Below are 21176 nucleotides of genomic sequence, written 5' to 3' on the forward strand. Positions count from 1 at the left end.
TCTTTCACATTGGCTGACGGTGCGCATAAATGTGGTGACAGTACATCCATTGGATGAATCCCTGAATATCACTGAGGCGAATGGGTGCACAATAAAATGTTCAATGTTAAACCAACTCTTACAGAGTACATATGGTCCCGAATGGATAAATGTAGAAATCTAGATAAGGCTTAATACATGTGCAAAGATTACAAAGCTCCTCTGTCCTTCAGTCTCCCAATAAAGCCTTATAATGTCCATAAGAAACGAGGGTATCAAGTTTGAAAGTGCTTTGGAGGTCATTCCAAGCTTGGGTTCTGAAGCTAAAAGCAGTTTTTCCCAATTTGACTGATGCACATGGGACCTCAGGGGTCAAGTCAGGGGTCCCAGTCCCAGTCCCAGTCCTGGGACCAAGTTTGGCAGTTATTTATGCACCATGTTAAAAGAGATGAGAGGTAGAAAGAAAGGTTGTGGAGGAGTATTAAGGAAGAGCAGTGGATGCCAGCGGGTCCCGGTCAGTAAAAAGATTGTTTTGTGTATTTCAGGACATGTAACCCAGTTTCTTTTTCAGGGGATGTCAGCGTCGGGATCAAATGCGATGCCAACGTTATCAGCGACAAAGAGGAGGACATCGACTTTGACATCATTCCTAATGCCAATGACACCATCACCGTGAAGTACACCCCTCCTGGTGCGGGACGCTTCACCATCAAGGTGCTGTTCGCAGGACAGGTGAGTCGCGTACTGTCTCCACCATGCCACCCACCATAGATGTACATCATAGACAGCCTTTCAATCAATGACAGCTAAAAAAAGATCATTTAAATAGACCAAACATTGTGATTCGGGTGTGCGGAAGTGTGGAAATGGTCTCTCTTTCTCCTGCAGGAGATCCCCATCAGTCCTTTCCGTGTGAAGGTTGAGCCCTCTCACGACGCCTCCAGGGTGAAGGCCGAGGGGCCTGGGCTGGCTCGCGCAGGTGAGCCCCTGAGCTGCAGGCCCACCTGCCGGCTGGCTTTTATTTTGAAAGGAAGCGCGGCCTGTTCAAGTCTGAAGTGCACGTATTCTTTACTGTGCGCAGACTATGGTTTTCTGCCTAGTGTGCTGGAAAATGTTTTGTTATTAAACTGAATTTATTTATTTGAGACCACGGTGTTGTGTGTGTTTGTTTCTGCGCAGGAGTGGAGAACGGGAAGCCCACGCATTTCACGGTTTTCACCAAAGGTGCCGGCAAAGCCCCTGTGGACGTGCAGTTCAGCGGAGCTGGCAAGGGAGAGCCCGTCCGAGACTTTGAGATCATAGACAACTACGACTACTCCCACACTGTCAAGTACACCCCGGTCCAGCAGGTAGGCTGTGTCCAGGGGTTGGGATCGTCTCACAGTGTAGTCTGGTACTGTCTCCCCAACACAGTTCACCATAATAAGAAAGACTTGACCTGAGAGCCTTGGGCTTGGGTCCTGGTTTGGAGACTATAGTACTATGCTGTACTATACTTAATTTTTCTGAAGAAATTAAATGCAGGCTATAGTAAGCGGATATCCAGCTAAAGAAATACCCAATGCATCTTTAATAAAGAGTAAAAAGCTGTCGTTTTGTACTAAAGATTGCATACAACGTACTGAAAGTATAAGCTTGAGGTTGTGTGTGAGTGAAAGCTAATTTTGCAAGAAAAAAATGTGCAATAAGTGACCCAGCTCATGTCCTCGGCCTGCAGGGCGAAATGGCAGTCGCGGTGACCTATGGGGGTGACCCAATTCCCAAAAGCCCCTATTCTGTGGGAGTGGCTGCTCCTCTGGATCTCAGCAAGATTAAAGTTGGCGGCTTGGAGAGCAGTGAGTAGTCTCTGGTTCTGCTCATTTTGACTTGTAATTTTCCCTGTTTCAAACTGACTGTAAGAACCACATAGTTTTTTTTCCAACTGAAGCTACTGCTGGGATTGTAATTTTTTCTGTCATGTTGTTCTCCTGTTTTTTTCCCTTCTCATTGTGAAAATGTACATGGCAAAACATTTAGCTGAGGGCACAGTAAAGAGTCTCATTATTTTCCTCACCTCATTCCCTGCTGTGTGCAGAACAAAAACAGTACCCGGTGTAGGGGGGTGGGGGATTTGTCTTTTTTAAACATGGTGTCTATTTGAGGGGGGACCCTGCGTGGGAGGCGAGGAAACCTTTTCAGAACCTCCTGCACTGTCGCTTCCCACACTCCTGCTGTAGCAGTGAAGGCACCGGAAACTTCTGCACTGCCAGTTTATTCTCAACCAGATCTACCCCAGTTGATTTTTAAATTATGATTTTAGTGTTTGAATTTTGAAACATTTTTTAAATATTAATGTTTTAATTTTGGTGTATATTTTTTATTAACCCAAGGAGTTTTTACATGCAGTAAAGGATATTATAGATACTTGTTTCTGACAACCTGCCAGGTTTTCAAGGAATAGTATTGGGCATTTGGGGTCCATAGTTCAAAGCGAGAAAATAAATTTCAGGTAAATCTCAAGCAGACTGTATAGTGAAGTTATGCCTCCAGAGGCATTTCACTTCCCATGTTGGCCTATGTTCTGAAAGCTGAATTAGCCAAAAGCAACTGAATTAATTGAAAAATTTTATTTTATAGTTTTACAGTTTACCACTTTTATTTGCAGGAGTGGAGGTGGGTCAGGACCAGAAGTTCACTGTGGACACAAAGGGGGCGGGGGGACAAGGAAAGCTGGAAGTGAGCGTCACTAGCCCCTCCCAAAAGGCGGTGCCCTGCACAGTGGAGCCTCAGTCAAAGAAGGACTGCAGTCTGGTCAAGTACATCCCCAAAGAGGAGGGCTTCTACTCTGTGGACGTCAGCTACGACGGTAGCCCTGTCCCCGGCAGCCCCTTCCCCGTGGAGGCCTCATTGCCCCCAGACCCCAGCAAGGTACGACCAAGGATTTCCTCGAAACTCATAAATGTTACATTTGTCCATGTTATACTTCATTTTTTATCATTTAAAAGAAATTTAAGGCATTACCTCCCCCCACTCCCCCCAAAAGTGGTGACTTCCTACCCCCCATTCCTGGTGGGATCACAACAAAATTTTAAATGCAGGTCTACATGCAGGATTAAATGCAGGTCAACAAAATATAAATGGATAATTAAAGCAAGGCAGTCAGGTCTGATGCTGCAGATTTCAAAGCCTGTGTCCTCGTTAGCCTCATAAGTCTGTGCAGTAGACTGCTCTGTCATGACCCATTTAGCCGGGTGACTCCCCTGCTTTATTAATACAGCCTGTGATGAAGTCCATGAAATGTAGTGGTTTTTGAGCCCCAGTGCACATATAGTGCACCCGAGCTCAGGGGAGTGCGGTGGTGCTTTGAGTGTCTGGTATGTTGAAGGGCTTTTGGTGCTGATGGACTCTTGGCTCCCCCAGGTGAAGGCCTATGGGCCAGGACTGAAGGGGGGGCTGGTGGGAGACCCGGCGAAGTTCACCATCGACACCAAGGGCGCGGGCATGGGCGGGCTGGGCCTGACGGTGGAGGGCCCCACCGAGGCTAAGATCGAGTGCTCGGACAACGGCGACGGCACCTGCTCCGTGTCCTACCTGCCCACCGAGCCCGGGGAGTACCTGGTCAACATCCTCTTCGAGGACGTGCACGTGCCCGGCTCGCCCTTCCACGCCGACATCCAGATGCCGTTCGACCCCTCCAAGGTGGTGGCGTCGGGCCCGGGGCTCCAGCGGGGCAAGGTGGACGAGACGGGGGTGGTGAACGTGGACTGCTCCAAGGCCGGCCCGGGACTGCTGGCCATGGAGGCCGTGTCCGATTCGGGCTCCAAAGCCAAGACCAAGGTGCAGGACAACAAGGACGGCACCTACACGGTCACCTACGTGCCCCTGACCGCGGGCATGTACACTCTCATGCTGAAGTACGGAGGCAAGACGGTGCCCGGGTTCCCCGCCAGCGTGGGCGTGGACCCCGCCGTCGACACCAGCAAGGTGAAGGTGTACGGGCCGGGTGTGGAAGGAGCGGGTAAGCATGTTTATTACTCAGAGTTCCCTTATTGCTGTTGGTTTGAAGAATTATAATTTTTCCCTGTTTTGGGAAACAGGAAAAGGCCCTAAATGTCCCAGCCGGAGGCAAGTGATTCTGGTCACATGTAATAGGCTCAAGAGCTTTTTCACTCACTGAGAACTAATGGAGACATTTAAGGGCCTGAAAATGAGTATTTCCTGCTCTTGAAAAAAATGACATCACTGGCTGGCAATGCAGTCACAGTTTTGCAGTCATGGGTGTAGTTTTTTTTGTTTTTTGTTTTTAAAGTGGGATATCTTCTTACATAGTAATGTTGTGAGGGACATTTGTTGTGAAAATGAAAATATTCCATATCAAGAAATGCAACTTGAATTCAATTTTCTGGCAGTTATGAGCAGTCTGAAGGGGGGGAGTATGGGACAGCGATCCTGGAATACAGTTCTGTGCATCCGAAACCCTTTCTTTTTTGTCCTTGACTCAGAGCTTCATAAGTCCTTTAGCACTAGCTTGCTTTTGAAGCAAAAAAAAATACCCCCTGCCTGCTTCATCCCTTTGCTCTTTAAATTCAGAAGCAATGACCTCAGACCTCAAAGAGGAATCTTCAGAGAGGCTTGGCTGAAAGAAACCCTCCACAGAGTAGAAGGGTGGTGATGACATTTTTGCAAAAACGTATTTGGCTCACTGAGGGAGATTTGAGCTTTTAATAGCCGAATAGATGTGGGTTTTTATTTTTTATTTTTTTGCATTTTGCATGCCTAAGCCATCCTTTTGATGTTTTAAATCGCTCCCATATTCATTTATTTATTTTTTATTTATTTTGTTTTTTGCACAGGAGTATTCCGGGAAGCCACCACTGGCTTCACTGTGGATGCCCGCCCTCTGACCAAAGTTGGCGGGAGCCACATAAAGGCTCAGGTCAAGAACCCGTCAGGCAGCAGCACTGACTGCGTGATTGTGGACAAGGCTGATGGGACTTACAGTGTGGAGTACACACCCTTTGAGAACGGTACGGCTACAGGGAGGCACTAAGTACAGCCCATTTTGTGGCACGCGAGGGGTTTCTGATGCTGTTCCAGTAAACTTGAGTATGCTGGTTTTGGCTATAGCCTGGCTTAGCGTCAGATAAAACATTAAGTTCTTCTGTAATTTTTTTCCCTTTAAACTAATACAATAGTTTTGGCTTGTTGGGTTAGTTTTGGTGACCAGGTGTCCACACTTTCATAAATGAGGACCCCACTAATTCAATGTTAAAATTTTATGTAACATCTTTCTAAATGAATAATGTTCCATGTAGCACATAAGAAAAATAATATGTTTGTCGATCCGACTGAATAAAATCCCTGGGATGGCATGTTGGCTGTTAATGGCATGCATAGCTGTTTATTTCTTTAGGTGGTCATCAGAGGCGATCTCATCTTTTGGCTGACTTAAAAATGCCTGACCAAGGATAATTGAAAGCATGTGACAATTCTGAGGTAGTGATTGTGGCTGGAATGAAAACCAGCATACACCGGGTGTCCCCAGGGCTGCGTTCCCCTCACACACCTTGAAACTCCTTTTCTCTGGTGCACTTCCAGTGCCTCTAATTGGTATTTTTGCGCTGCATCATGGGACTCACAGTTTGTGTTGTGTGGCAGGGGTCCACAGTGTGGAGGTTCTGTATGATGAGACCCCCGTCCCGAAGAGCCCCTTCCAGGTGGGTGTGACTGAGGGGTGTGACCCGACTCGAGTGCTGGCCCAGGGCCCTGGGCTCAAGGAGGCTCTGACGGAGCAGCCCAACAACTTCTCCATCATCACCAGGTGAGAGACGACGCTTCCGCCCAGTGCATTGTGCTGTGGGCACTGTGCTGTTGCGCCCTCCTGGTATGCAGTTATCAAAAAGCAGGCATTTTGCCGTTTGTCTCCATGCGCGACTATGCATTTTCAAGCCAGGTCTCGATCCTCTTCTGTGTTGTAAGCATGACTGTTTATGTATTTCAGTCCTAGCATCTCCATCACTGTCAAAGGTAAAGGACTTTTGTGATAAGGGAGTAGTTTTTGTGTACAATTTTTGAAGTCAGTATCTTGGAATACTTCTAGCCATCAGTTTTCAGGTTCCAAATGTTTTTTGGAGCTTTATACATATTGAGGCCTTTCCTGCGCCTCAGTTAGGGGTACAGCTAGCAGCGTTCCTCTTGAGATTTGAACCTGCGACCTCTCTGGTTTTGTTATGTGACTTGGCCACTCTTCCACACTGCCATGGTTCTCTGTTTCGTTATGACAGAGGAGCCGGCATCGGTGGATTGGGAATCACTGTGGAGGGTCCGTCTGAGTCAAAGATGTCCTGCAAAGACAACAAGGATGGCAGCTGCCATGTGGAATACATTCCCTATGTGCCAGGACTGTATGACATCAACATCACGTATGGAGGGAAACACATTCCAGGTAATAAACCTGCCTACGAACCATACAGTCTGCCTTCTGCCTTTCCAGTATGCAGAGGTGAGATTTTACTGGATATTTATTAATGAAATAAGATGGCAAAAGCATAACATGGTTGTATTTTTTCCTGATTAATCAGGAAATACAGGTTTTTTTCAGAGCTTTAATGTCTCGACCATTAGGCCGAGAGTAATTGGTTATGTCATAAGCGCATACTTCAAGAGCTTTTGCATTCTTTGACAGCTGATGTCAGGACAGAATGTTCAGACTGGTGGCTCAAGGGGACATTAGGGGTCGGAAAAGCAGTATTTACAGATTAATCTGTAAATACTGGGGGGAGGGAATTGTGTGCAGAAGAATTACATTCCTGAATGGATTTATTGCTTGGAATGCTATTGCATGAGGTCAGAGTTTACTTAGTTGAGTTGCCGTGTTGTGTTATTTTTCTACACAAATCCTATGTGTGGTTTCCATTTTCTTTGGCCAGTGCTATCGTTACATTGTCATGTTGACCAAAGGAATCCTCTATATTTGTCAGAATTCCTTTCCACAGATATTACATGCTAATTTCATGGATTTTTTCCTGATATTTATTGGCGGTGGTCTCTGTGGTTTCAATTATGAGTTTGTTTACAACACACACACACAAAAACATTATAAAATAACAAATGCCTCATAGTTTATAAAGAATGCAAGCATGTGATGAGAACAAGAATTCTGAAAAATAATCTTCAGGCTTGATGATTAAAGTGGCTTAATATTACATGAGGAATTTTCATCATTACCGTTTACTGCAGTATTGAGAAATTCAGTTGTGAAATCTACCGTCCCTGTAGGTTTCAACTTTCGACCCTAATTTGGCACACCTGATCATACTAATTAGCAGCTGAAGGAGATCTTTAGCGGTTGAATGAGGTGCGTTTTGTTATGGTTGGAGTGAAAACCAAGAGGACGGTAGATCTCCAGGAACAGGGTTTGGCAGCCCTGCTGTAACTAAAACCTACTGTATGCCATACAAAGACCTCTGCAGGTAGAAACATGCACCTTTAAACTTGTTTTTGAGCATTTAATCCAGTGTGTGGGCATCCGTTTCCTCATCACTCTAACTCATACCCCTGACACCTTTTGGCTTTTTATTTTTTGGATGCGTGCACAACACCTGCATGTTTTTTTTCCATTTTTCTCCCTGAATACTCAGAGGAGAGGTCTTAAGAGGAGACATTCTAGCTCAGTAAATTGTTGTTTTCGCTTGTGCTCAGTGCTCGCCATAGACCGCTGTCCTGTGTGTTGTAATGTGAGATATTGTAATTGATTTCCAGAACATCTTGTAACTAACCAATTGTTAATTGTTGGACATTGTACTATCTCCATTCTGTTCTATCATTTTGTTCTGTGTAGGCACATATTATATACCATACTCTGGGTTAATGTGGTTTGATATCTTTGCTGCTTGAGGCCTGTTCTTTGGATGTAGTGGACCGATGTACACCCACAGTCCCAAAGTCTGTGTCTCCCTGGACAGGGTTGTCTGACATTATGTTGTGAAACCTGGCCTGTTTGCTGTAGTACAGAAAGAGTAAGGTTTCACAATGCCAAAAAAGGGTAGAGCTACCATGTGTTGCCAGTCAGTCACCGATTTGAACCAATTGAAGCTTTTTCTGTGGAGGCAGCAAAGCTTTTTGAATCATTTTAAATGTCAGTGATTGGCAGCCTGATGTAGCGCCAGCCATTACTGGGTTCTTGGAAGCTCACTCTTCCTTCACCAAGGCTGTGTGTTTAACCTTGCAGGTAGCCCCTTCAAGGTGCCTGTGAAGGACATGGTGGACCCCAGCAAGGTGAAGATTTCCGGACCTGGGGTGAGCTCAGGGGTCCGTGCCAAAATCCCACAGTCGTTCACCGTGGACTGCAGCAAGGCAGGCGTGGCACCTCTCTCAGTGGCTGTGACCGCACCCAAAGGTAATCTGGCTGATGCAGATGTTTGTCTTTTTAATTACTTTCTTTTGAGCAGTATAAGGTGGAGCATTATTCAGTCTTTAGGCTTTAGGGCAAGGATCTCAGGATACAGTCCTGGAGAGCTGCAGGGGGTGCCAGTTTATGGTGTTTCAGGTCCTCAGTGTCATTGGTTGGTTAGTCTATACACCTTGTTTTAAAGGCATACATTAGCTGGCAATTGAAGGGAAACTATAAAACGCTGCAGACACTGCAGCCCTCCTGGACTGGATTGAGTCCCTGGTTTTTAGGGCTTTCACTGAACAGTACTGAATGGAAATCAGCCTTGGCTGTGCTCATTCTTTCCGCTCCCCTTCCCCTACCCTTTCGCCTCAGTGTGGTGATGGCTAGAGTTTTTTGTTCTAGCGGATGAGATGGCCTCCCAGCCCTGGCGTGGTCACTTGAAAGCCTTTACGGATCTCTTTAAGAACGAGCCCAAGAACAGGAACTCTGGGACAGGTTGGCAGTGCACAGTGAGGGCACCCTGTCTCTCAATCCAACAAACAGGACAATCAGAAGCACATGGGAGAAAATAAGAGCAAGCCACTGCAGGTGGAGGATGATATCACAGAACAAAACTTTGAGTCGCTCAAAGAGTCCTTATGAAAATATGCCCTGCCTGTAAGATCTCCATGATGATGTCACATGAAGCGATGAGCACTGATCATAGATCAGTTTTTGTGTGCTGACCAGACCTGGGTAAAATATCTATTTAAATTCTGTAAACTTATTAAATGTCTGTAAAATAAAAAGAAAAAAGAAAAACAAAATCCAAGAATCTTCAGTGAAACATAGCTGACCAAAATGTTGAATTGTACTGAAAATAAGATGGATTCTTTTAAAATTGCCAGTAGTGTTTAATGGGTTTAAAGTACTTTGCAGATAAGGCATTTGACCCAGGTCTGGTGAGAAGTAGGCAGGGGGGAGTTTGGAATGTACCCCTCTGTGTGTACTTCCTGGCCCCTATCCTTAAGCACACATGACTGAAGTATTATGTGCACTTTATTCTTCCCACCCATAATTTCACAAAAGCCACATAAATAAGCAAATTGGTCATTTTTTTAACACGCCCTCCTGTGGAATGTAATGTTCTGTCAGTTGAACATAGCCGGAATGATCAGTAGCTGTATTTTCATAAGGTTATGTATGCTTCAGCAGCTGTGTGAGAGGGCAGAGAGCAGCCATCTGCATGTGTTCCTGGTCCACTCTGTTCCTCTCTTCCTCTGGGTTCTGTCGCTCCTGCCTTTCACCTTGCTGGGTAGCAGTACGCTATGATTGTTAGGGAAAATGGACAACTCTATATGAAAGCCAAGCCTGGCACAGCCCTCCTCATTTAAAATACACATTGATATTTTTTTTAAACAAGAAATAATGTGACATCTTCCAGTTTGATTTGGACCCCTGGAAGGGACAGGAGTAGTCCGTACTCTTTAGACTGTGTGATGAGGGCAGAGAGGGGGAATTTTGTGGGATCGTGGCAACGCTTTCAGCAGAAGGCTGTTGTCATGGTCACCTCCTAGTTTCCATTTTCAGCCACCTCCACTAGAGGTGCTTCACTCCGGCAGGAGTAGAAGATGGTTGGTCTGTGTGACGTTCCTGTGTTAGTCGTGACCATGGAACAATGCTTTGTTCAGGACAACCGCTGACAGGAGATAGGCTTTCTTTTTTTTTTAACTTTGAGCTCCATGTAAATAAAGGAAATGGTTGTGCTTTATTTAATACAGTTGTAGCATGACTATACCTAATTGCAGAGTGCGGAGAAAATAACCCAATTGTACACTCGTGATTTTATTTCAGTGATTTTATTGATTACTACTACCACCTCTCCACCCGTCTCACTAAGGAACTGTTAAGTCAGGGTATAATTCAGTATTTAAAATGAGGCTAAAGTTCAGCCTAGGTATTGATTCAATGTTTGTGTTTGAATAGAAAGTGTTGAAAGTGAAAGTGAAAATAATTTCTACACATTGTTGAATGGGTGACTGAAAAAATTAGAGGTTAAGTTATCTTAAATTCATCCACTGAATTTATTTAGTATGTCTGGGTGTCATTCCTTTGCATTTAAAGACTTGATTCTGAATTCCTTTTGCTAAATCAACTCAATGATCTCAGATAGATTTCTTAAAAATAATTCACAAAATTGCATTCTTTCATTTATGCTCTTCCTATGTCTTTACGTTCAAGTTGGGTTTCATGCACCTTGATTGCAAATGGCAAAGTAAAATGATTTTTTTTTTTAATCTGTTGGTTGCAGGATTCTACAATCAGGTAACTTAATTCTGATTGACACATTTGGAGAAGGAGCTGTACAGAATCTGATTTTCTGTGACAACCCTCCCCCCCGGCTCATTTAATCAGGAAATAGTTATTTTCAGACTCTATATTTCCAATCAGAGGGAGAGGATTTGGTGAGCACAAAAGCACAAAACACATACATATCAAGATCTGATAGCAAGATAGAATGTTCACCAACATGGCCAAATACTCATGGCCCCAGAGACATTTAAAAGTCTGAAAATCAGCACGTCCTGATTGATTGGGGGGCATCCTCGTCATTGAGCAATGGCTCTTTCTGTGACCTCTGACCTTTGGTCCCCCGTGTGTGCAGGTGTGGCTGAGCCTGTGGAGGTGACAGACAATGGAGATGGGACACACACCGTGGCTTACACCCCCTCTGTTGAAGGGCCTTACACTGTGGCCGTCAAATACGCCGAGCAGGATGTACCTCGCAGGTGAGCTGAGGAAAACCAAGCCTTCACATGAAGCAGTTTTCTGTCATCGTTTATGTTACTTCCTATGGCCAGGTCTGGCTCAAATAATTACCTGAAATACTTTAGCCCTTTATGTACAGGTAAAATTCCTGCAGCTTTCTGATAGTTTGAAAAAGAGACTTCTTTTCACCAATATTCAGAACAGGACAGAAAGTATTTCGTATGATTGTACAGTTTCATTAGTAATGTTCTAATGAAAATGATCATGGATAGGGAAGAGTGTTTTAGCAAGCGTTAAAGTTTTACCAGCATATAAGATTAATAATGCGTACTTTAAATGCACATTTGACCTGAGACTGCACGTGACTAGTTAAGAAAAGCACCGTGATCGCTCAGCTTACCCACCCTCGTCTTGTTTCATGCAGTCCCTTTAAGTTCCGGGTGCTGCCCACCCATGACGCCAGTAAAGTCCGTGCCAGCGGGCCTGGTCTGACCACCGGCCTTCCCGCCAGTCTGCCGGTGGAGTTCACCATCGACGCCAAGGACGCGGGAGAGGGCCAGCTGTCGGTGCAGATCACTGTGAGTTAAAGGGCAGAGCGGGAGTGGCTGTTCACTCGCTAGTCCGTCTTTATTGGCTGATGTTCATTCACTCGTATTTTATTGTTAGAAATTTTATTTCACAGAATAAAACTCCTTGAGATGCAGCAGCTCACTTGTGGGTCCTGTATACAAAATAAATTTAAAACAATACATTATGAAGTTTTTTTTATTAAAATTTAAAAAGTGCTGCTAACACTGTACTTTCATAGAACAGCACTTACTCTTGTCTGTCACAGTGCTTTGTGTTTCTGTCTGTAAACTGATCTCTTCCCGTTGAAAGGAAGTGAAGAGTATTCCTACTGGTAGGAGTCCTGGTACTGTAAGGTTATGAGGCTGCCAAGCGGGGCTCCAACACTTATTTTCCTCTGAGTAATGCATCTGTGTGCTTCACTGTCCTGTGCAGAATTTAATCTGTGAAAGCTGTACCACCTACTGTAGTTCCCGTTAGTCTCTGGCGGGATATAGTGCTAGTGCTCAGAATATTTAGCTGTCACTGGTTTTCAATCTGGAGGCAGTCCTTGTAGTGTTTAATTACTAATATCCTTCAGAAATACTTGACTCCAGGTAGTGCTTATGACCCTTTCTGTGGAGATTTCACTGGAGCCAAACGGACACCCACAGATAAGAGTGAGAGAGGAGCAGGGATGAATAAGAGCCAGAGCAGTGCTATTAATGTCCTGCCACTGCTCTACGGAGGGATTTGTGTTTAAGGTAATCTCCTCCTGATAAATGCGCCACTTTGCCCCCTTCACTTTGCACATTAGCAGAATTGATGGAGCTCCATTCTGCGGTTGTGCATTATGTAATACCCAAGATCTTATCGCTCTTCCTCCCCTCGGCCCTGTGAGCCGCGCACTCTCCTCTCCCTCGCGGCGGTACAGCTGAGCTCAGCTCTTTGTCACGCCACCGCTGCAGAGCTCAGTAGGTTCGGCTGGGGAGGGCATGTGTGACGTAGCAGGCTCCTCTGGGTGCAACTTTCTGCTGTTTAACAGAAGCTCTTTTCCAATGCAAACACAAGCTAAAGCTTTCCCCAACCGCTTTTCCTTTTCCTTCCTTCCAGGACCAGGATGGCAAGCCGAAGAAGGCCAGTATCCACGACAACCATGACGGCACCTACAGGGTGTCCTACGTGCCAGACAAGGTGGGCCGCTACACCATCGTCATCAAGTACGGCGGTGACGAGATCCCCACCTCTCCCTACCGAGTCCGCGCTACCAGTTCCGGGGATGCCAGCAAGTGCACTGTGGCAGGTAAGACTGAAGTCCTCCATGCGCCTGGGTAACAGGAGAATAATCAACACCCTCTTGACCAATCAGAATGCAGTTTTTTAAACCAAGCCATGATATAAAATGGTACTCCATCCCCACACCCCCCCACAGGTCCAGGTCTTGGCCCCACCATTGGTATCGATGAGGAGGTGGGCTTCGTTGTGAACGCACATGGAGCAGGGAAGGGGAAGGTGTCCTGTCTGGTGGTCACGCCAGATGGGACAGAGGTGGAGGCCGAGGTCATGGAGAACGAAGACGGGACCTTTGACATCTTCTACACGGCTCCCCAGCCTGGGACCTACGTCATCTACGTGCGCTTCGGTGGGGAGAACGTTCCCAAGAGTCCCTTCAAAGTCACGGTGAGAAACTCGACAATGCCAGTCAACGCACTGTTCTGGTGCACGGATGTGCAAGCTTAGCCTGTGGGCTGTGCTGTGAATAGAATCACAATGGCGACACCACATGAATCGGAGGAGAAACTTGCATGTCTAAACTCTCCTGAACCAGCTGCAGAGATCGCTGCATGAATGCAGCTGTAAATAGCCAATTAGACATTCCAAATTAGGGATGGGATTTGGCATGAAAGATGGTCCTTGTCTATCGTAAGAAGGGGGATATGCTAGAATTTCTAAAGAATGAAGTGTGTCGGTACATACAGCAGTTTTTGTATTTCCCCAGTACATTGTTTGCTCAACTATAGTGGTTTGTTTGAGTTGGTACCATACATGAGCTTACAATATGTTTAAGTTCATCATGGTACCCATGTTATATGTACTACAAGACTGATCTCAGTGACCAGGTCAATGTGTGCACTGTTGTATTGGAACTTGTTTGCATGTGTCTGAGCACATTTGGGGGTGTGTGTGTGTGCATGCGAGAGTCTGTGATGGTAAGAGTGAGTGGGTGAGAGAGTGAAACTGTAAGAGTAAAAGGGACTGAGGGCAAGAGCAGTGGAGAGTAACCTGTGGAGTGTAACCTGTGGAGTGTAACCTGTGGAGAGTAACCTGTGGAGAGTAACCTGTGGAGAGTAACCTGTGGAGAGTAACCTGTGGAGTGTAACCTGTGGAGTGTAACCTGTGGAGAGTAACCTGTGGAGAGTAACCTGCGTTGTCCGTCCGCAGGCCACTGACGAGGTCCCCCTGGTTCAGCAGTCAGTCCAGCAGCAGCAGCAGCAGGCAGCTCCTGGAGCCTACCCCCCTGGCTTCCAGCCCTGGGTACAGACACACCTCCCTCCCTCCCTCCCTCTCTCCCTCTCTCCGTTCCTCTGTGACAGCCCGCAGCCTGCTGGGAGACTGTGCAGCCCTCACCACTCCTAATCACTCTGTTTCCTCTGCTCACTGGTTGACCACAACGGCCCCTTCCCACCATCCCCGCCGCACACCCTCCCGTCTCAGTCTGTTCTGAATGATTTAATTCCTTTTGGCAATCAAGCATCTTTCGCCATTTCAGTGTGAGGAAACCACTGTTTTCACCTTTGACTTTGATTTTTATTTTTTAGCTTTGAACACTTTGTGTCATTTCTCTCTCCCCCTGTGTGTGTCTCTGTGCACGTGTATTTGTGCATGCATGTAATATTTGGCGTGTGTGTGTGTGAGCAGATGTGCTCAGTTTCGGTGCTCTTGTAGAGGTCACTGTAGGGAGTTCTCTTGCACTTCTCTTGCACCCCCACACTGCTTTCTCCTTTGTTTCCAGCGCACCTACATTTGTTACAGAATATTTTGTTTTTATTCAGATCTCCTCCTTTGCAGGTTTTTTTTTCCTTTTCCAGGTGGCAGGCAAATCACAGTGCTGCTGTGATTGGAGCATTGAATGCTCCCTCTTTCTTTCTCTTTCTTCTTTCTCTCTCCCTTTGCCTCTCCGGAGTTCTCGGGCATTCTCTACACTAAAATGGCTGCGGTATGTAGAGAAGAAGAGTCACAGTAATTTGAACCATGAATGTGTGCCCCCCACCCTGCAGGTGACCGATGGTTCATACATTCCTGTGAACAGCATGAACGGGACAGGGTTCAGACCCTTCGACATGGTCATCCCCTTTGCCCTCAGGAAGGGTGAGATCACAGGTGAGGCACAGGGGTGCTTTGAAAACTGTACCCTGAATTCACCTGAGAAAGTCTTAAAGAGGTCTGTTAAATTCATCAATCATTCAGTCAGTTATTCAGTCAGTTGTTTAGTCAGTGAGTTCATCAGTCATCTGATTACTTAGTGTTTCAGTCAGTCACTTAGTCAGTTAAGCCGCGTTTCCACCAAAATTACCCGGAACTTTCAGTCCCAGGAACTACTTTACCATGAACTAAAAGGTTCCTTCAGCCAATGGTTGTCTGCGTTTCCACCGGGGTCTAAAGTACCGCGAAGATTAGGCAAATTTTAGCCCACTGACGTTGTCGTCGGTCCATCTGTCATATGATTTCTTCTGTAACCCCATACTACCACCGAAGTAGCCTACATTATTTTCTAATAACCGGGACAGCCCGGAGGGTTTTATTCCACCTATATACAACGGGTTACCAACAATGACTATATATGGTTACTTTTGTATTTATTGATTTTCATATATCCTCTCAAACACATTCATTAACAGCAGAAAACATGCACACGTTGTAAACAATTTGCTGTTTTATTACTTTCTCGTCATCAATTCCATATAGGCTAATTGCAAAATGACAAGAATAGAACGAAAACTCGGACTTGCGTGAAAATGTAAATTAGTAGTGGTACAGCCACCGTTTGCTTTCCTTCAAAGTTACTGCTAGCCGAGCAGCGAAGTGTGCCCTCCAGATGCGAACCATGCACCATAAATGAGTCCATAGTCTTCCTGGTCTTTTCGTGGAATTGAAAAATGGCAGTAAAATTGAGTAAAATTACGGCAGTCTGAAAAAGCTAAAGCGAAGATTACTAGAATTAACCTGTTATTTTACCCGGATAAAAAGTGCGGAAGGTGATTTCCAGTTTGCTTGTACTGTATCACCAATGTTAATTGTGCAGAACTACCGCATACCTCACATAACTGTATCAAACGTTTTGAGTCAATTACAACGGGCTAACAAAGAAAATCCGGAAGAAAATATTCAGCAACCGAATTAATCCGTTTGAATGTTTTGGTAGCCTACGTAATATGCTGTCCCAGCACGAATGCTTAGCATTTTATAAAACGAATACTAAAGCAAGAAAAGAACAGAAGAGCATACGTTATAATTCCAAGACGTTGACAGGTTATAACCAAAAGTAGTCTACTGCGCCGCATAACATACAAGTTTGATTTGAAGTTATTATGAAAATAAATTGGTTTGCGCTGCATATTTTCAAACATGGCGGGTAATGGCGGAAAATAAATACAACACAAATGCTACGAGTACTCGACCAATCACAAATGTTCAGCGCTGCAAGCTCCACCCAAAAGGTTCCTGTACTTTCGGAAAGTACTACCCCCCCGAGCAGGAACGTTTTGGGGGGTAAAACAAAGCCCCCAGAACTAAATTTAGACCCTAGTTCCTGCGGTGGAAACGCACTGAGTTCCTCAAAAGGTTCCTAGTTCCGGGGTATAGTTCCTGCGGTGGAAACGCGGCTTAAGTTGGTCGGTAAGCGATTTGGTTAGCCTGTCGCTAATGGTGCACCCTTGCACTTCTGCCCAGGTGAGGTGCACATGCCGTCGGGGAAGACGGCCCAGCCTGAGATCATTGACAACCACGACGGGACGGTGACGGTGAAGTACGCCCCCACCGAGGCCGGACTCCACGAGATGCATATCAAGTACAACGGCAGGCACATTCCAGGTCAGGCCTCCTCCCGGGTCCCTCCTCCTGGACCCCTCCCCTCTGAAACTCCCTGTCAGCGCCGACATGCCTGGAATACCAATCGCTGGAACACGGCTCTACCCCTCCACGCTCAGGCGTTCTTTCTGATGCACTTCCTGCTGGGATTCTCAGGCCGACACCGTGTTGAGGATGTTTTGCGGAAGAGCTCGGAAGGGCATGGGGGAAGCTAGGGAAGGTGGCTCAGGGCAGGGATGTGGGTCGGTTTGGGTTGGCAGGGGTTGAAAAGAGCCACTTTTCAAAAAGATTTGGTTTAATCTGGAGAAAGAAATTCTTTGGATACTAATCTGATTTGAAGTGTAGACAGAAAGCCTCCTGCATGACTTCCCATCCCCCCCCCCACCCCAGACAGGAGCCCTGTAGTGTGGGGGGTGTGCATGCAGCCCTGTAGTGTGGGTGTATGTATTTTCATGTTGCTTGTTTGATGGATTGAGGTTTGCAACTTGTGTTATTGCAGTTACAAGAATGCCATGATCATTGTGTTTCAAGGCTCACGCTTCCACCAACCTCATGGACCCCCCCCCCCACACACACACACGCACGCATGCGCACACACACACACACACACCACACACACAGTTCTCTCTCTCACACAGGCAGATGGTGGTGACCCAAACCTAGCCCTGAACATCCAGACTCCAGCTGTGTGGTCATACATACACAAAGGCTGGAAATGACCTGGCCTTTTTGCTTGCATGTATATCTAAGATTGCTATCACAGTACCCTCCTAATGAGCTGAGAACTAACAATAACAGCCTGATTTGAGAATTATGTCAGATGTGGAAATCCTGTTTCTGGCTGATGGCTATAGAGGTGAATTTTCTGTTTGGTTTGAGTGAGTGCTTCTGCCACTGTATATTGGCAATTTTTTAACACCCGTCCTCTTGGAGCATTACAAGAAAGCTTCCGACATTTACTTTGTTTTTGTGAAGCCTTTTTGTGTCTTTCCTCTAAAGCTCCAGCTGAGTTACTTCACTGGTCATTTCAAGCAATGAAAATCACATGGTCTAAAATCTTGGGCTGTTTTCAGAGAGAATTATATTTTCTGTTTGTTTATTTCTCACTTTAGCCTAATTAAATGTGACTCCAGTATGTTTCTACATGTTCCAACCATGTGAATGAAAGCATTGTGTAAAAATGTGATCCATAAGTTTTTTTTTTCTTCTGTTGGGTGTGAATGTTTGTTTTGTCCCAAGTTCCTCTCAGGATGATTAATGTGGTTTTATTTTTCTCATCCCCGTCAACACTGCGCTCACTGTGTGCTTTCCAGAGAGCCCGCTGCAGTTCTACGTGAACAATGCCAGCAGCCCCAACGTCACCGCCTACGGGCCGGGGCTGGTGTACGGCACCGCCAACAAGACTGCCACCTTCACCATCTTCACCGAGGATGCCACTGAGGGTGAGCCAAATATTTTCTATGTACTATTTCTAAGTGTATGGCAACAAAAGCAACACATACCGTTGTTGAATGAATGGAAACACACAAACACACACGTACACATACAGGTACATGCATACACTTGCACACTGCGTACATGCAAATATGCGTGTATGTGGAACAAGGCCAAGGCTTATATAAAGACCAAATGTCTAACCCTTGTTATTAAGCTTGCACTGAGATATACAGTTAAATTATTATAATTAGCAGAGCTTTCGTCTGGCTGATGTTTCCTAGCAGTCCTGTTAGACTGAAGCATCACTCTGCACTCCTGCATAAACACAGGCCAGAGTGTTGCTGGTACAGTGCGCTGTTGTTTTACGTTCACAGGTGGCCTGGACCTGGCCATCGAGGGTCCCTCCAAGGCTGAGATAAGCTGTGTGGACAACAAGGACGGTACCTGCACCGTTACTTACCTGCCCACTCTGCCCGGGGACTACAACATCCTGGTGCGCTACAACGAAAAGCACATCGCTGGCAGCCCCTTCACTGCCAAAATCACGGGTACGTGGGATTTGGAGTTCCGTGGGGTGGCCTGCTGCTGTAGGCTTTAGAAGAAACTAGCTCAGTTTTAACAGGATTGGTTCCATGGTGATTGATTTGTATTTATTTATGCTGCGGCTGTCTCTGTGCATATTGGTGTCCATTGCAAAGAACATGGCTGCACAGCTCTGTGTCTTGACTGAAGTACATATTTGTTTTCCAGTGAACAAATGTTCTCACTTCCTCTAAGATTGTCGTCATGAGCAGTGCTCTCTGTCGTTGTGGTCTTGCCTTCCCGGTGGCTCACCCGGTGTACCTGTGCGTTCTTGTGCAGAAGACAACAAGAGGAAGTCTCAGGTGAAGCTGGGTTCTGCCGCTGACTTCTCTCTGGATATCAATGAGACGGACCTCAGCCTGCTCACAGCCAGCATCAAGTCCCCCTCTGGTCGTGATGAGCCCTGCCTGCTGAAGAGGCAACCCAACAACCACATCGGTAAAGAGGAGGTGGACAGTGGTGTCTACACCTCCCCCTCCTTAACTTGCCACCCAATAACATGCTGACTGCAATAACTCATGTTTGAGGAGTTGTCTACTAATTTGCTGTGATGCTCCAATATTGAAGAGTGGGAGTGGCCTATAGTTCACTACTACTTCTACTTGATTCTTTGGAATTCTGTAAACATGGCAGAACAGAGGTTCTCATCTCTGGTCCTGGTGGGCCATATTGTACGCTAGACTTCTTTGTTAACCGACCCATAGCTGATCAATTTAAGGAACATAATGTTATTTTCAGTGATTACAGATAACTCTCCTTACCTGGTTTCTTTGATTCAATTGGCTAATTTTAAGGTGCCAAGAAAAACGTTCAGACCCTATTGCCCACCTGGACCAAGGTTGAGAACCCCTGAAGCAGAAGGAATATTCTGCAGAATATTTCTTTTGCTTTGTGCTGCTTTTAAGACTTAAGTGGAGCTTTCCCAATTGCTCTGGCATGGCTGCCATTTTTGAAGTAGCACGGTCGTAAGGTGTTTTATTTATTTTTTTTAAAGTAAATGTCTGAAATGGCGAGCAGGCATTTCCTCAGTTTGTGCAGGAGCACTGTGGTTTGCAGAAATGGTACTGAACTCCTCTCTCTACTGCTGCAGGCATTTCCTTCATTCCCAGAGAGGTCGGCGAGCACCTGGTCAGCATCAAGAAGAACGGCCAGCACGTGCCCAACAGCCCCATCTCCATCATGGTGGTCCAGTCTGAGATCGGAGACTCCAGCAAGGTGAAGGCCTTTGGGCAGGGCCTGGTGGATGGCCACACCTTCGAGATGTCTGAATTTGTGGTGGACACACGGGAAGCCGGTGAGTGAGGTTTTTCTGGTGCTTTGTCCTGTGTGCTGTAATCCAGACTTGTGATGAACCAGGGCAATTCCCAGCAAATAATTTTCCTTTGTAACAGGGTACTGTTAAAATTGAAATTAAACTGCTCTGTCCCCTGGTGATGTTTACTTAGTGAAGATAGACATGACAATGAGAATAAAAGAGTTGTGATAACATTGACCTCAATGGCTGACTATATTCATGGATAAATGAGCTGATTGGTTAGTTAACTGGTTTGTCAGTTGCCTGATTGTTCTCTGTGTTTAGGCTATGGTGGCTTGGCCCTGTCCATCGAGGGTCCCAGTAAGGTGGACATTCAGACTGACGACCTGGAGGACGGGACCTGCGGCGTCTGCTACTGCCCCTCCGAGCCTGGCACCTATATGGTCTCCATCAGGTTTGCAGAGGAGCATGTGCCAGGTATGCCACCCTGCTCAATCTACAACATCAGGCCCGGCGCTGTTCCCTCGGCTGGCAGCAAAAACAGATTCACTGCGCGCCACACAAAAAGCTCAATGTCTGCATTACAGTTAGGCTTCTCGATGATGCTCTTGTTCAGAGCGACTTACTGCTTGTAAGTTTTGCATACTATCCATTTATACATTCAGATATTTATATACCAAATCCGGGGTATACCAAATTAAATGTATTCTTCATATCCTATTCTTGACTCTTGATTGAGAACATGCTAATGACCAGTATAACTTTTTCTTGAAACTGCCTTAACTGGAAAGAATGAAATGAAACATATGACACAACATTACGAAATTGCTTTTTGTTTTGAAATAGTCAAAAATCTGCAAGAATTTTTTACTGGAAATGGAATTTACCTGGAATATGCCAAGGAATGCTTGTTCATTTGGCCTGGTGACAGACTCACTGCAGCGCATTACCAGGCTGTGGACTGATCTGCCCGTCTGGTTTCCCCCGCAGGGAGCCCCTTCTCCGTGAAGGTGACGGGCGAGGGGCGCATCCGTGAGAGCATCACTCGCCGACAGAGGGCGGCGTCCGTCGCCACCGTGGGGAGCGAATGTGACCTCAATCTCAAGATCCCAGGTAAGAGAACCTGCGTAGAGTGCAGCCAGAGCGGTTTAAAATGGTGTCCAGGAG

General features: G+C 46.0%; 2 protein-coding genes across 3 annotated transcripts in view; one reads left to right on the forward strand and one right to left on the reverse strand.

The window, feature by feature from the left end:
• rps23 (ribosomal protein S23) overlaps positions 1–21176 on the reverse strand; it is a 223989-nt gene that overhangs the window by 185917 nt on the left and 16896 nt on the right. The gene's annotated exons all lie outside the window — the stretch shown is intronic.
• Positions 1–21176, forward strand: part of flnbl (filamin B, like) — a 75820-nt gene that overhangs the window by 43577 nt on the left and 11067 nt on the right. Inside the window, exons 16-39 of one of the 2 annotated variants that reach the window (XM_064304178.1) lie at positions 551–711; positions 868–958; positions 1159–1328; positions 1697–1814; positions 2624–2886; positions 3379–3976; positions 4812–4985; positions 5617–5779; positions 6243–6403; positions 8189–8356; positions 8756–8848; positions 10998–11121; positions 11526–11679; positions 12761–12950; positions 13080–13327; positions 14090–14182; positions 14926–15028; positions 16598–16738; positions 18049–18177; positions 18547–18720; positions 19034–19192; positions 19845–20048; positions 20334–20486; positions 21000–21122. In XM_064304178.1, coding sequence (XP_064160248.1) covers positions 551–711; positions 868–958; positions 1159–1328; positions 1697–1814; positions 2624–2886; positions 3379–3976; positions 4812–4985; positions 5617–5779; positions 6243–6403; positions 8189–8356; positions 8756–8848; positions 10998–11121; positions 11526–11679; positions 12761–12950; positions 13080–13327; positions 14090–14182; positions 14926–15028; positions 16598–16738; positions 18049–18177; positions 18547–18720; positions 19034–19192; positions 19845–20048; positions 20334–20486; positions 21000–21122 — 4155 coding nt within the window. The remainder of the gene's footprint in view (positions 1–550; positions 712–867; positions 959–1158; positions 1329–1696; positions 1815–2623; positions 2887–3378; positions 3977–4811; positions 4986–5616; positions 5780–6242; positions 6404–8188; positions 8357–8755; positions 8849–10997; positions 11122–11525; positions 11680–12760; positions 12951–13079; positions 13328–14089; positions 14183–14925; positions 15029–16597; positions 16739–18048; positions 18178–18546; positions 18721–19033; positions 19193–19844; positions 20049–20333; positions 20487–20999; positions 21123–21176) is intronic. The other variant, XM_064304177.1, reaches the window with a different exon arrangement.

This window comes from Anguilla rostrata, chromosome 13 (genome assembly GCF_018555375.3).
Source record: "Anguilla rostrata isolate EN2019 chromosome 13, ASM1855537v3, whole genome shotgun sequence".
NCBI classification, from domain to species: domain Eukaryota; kingdom Metazoa; phylum Chordata; class Actinopteri; order Anguilliformes; family Anguillidae; genus Anguilla; species Anguilla rostrata.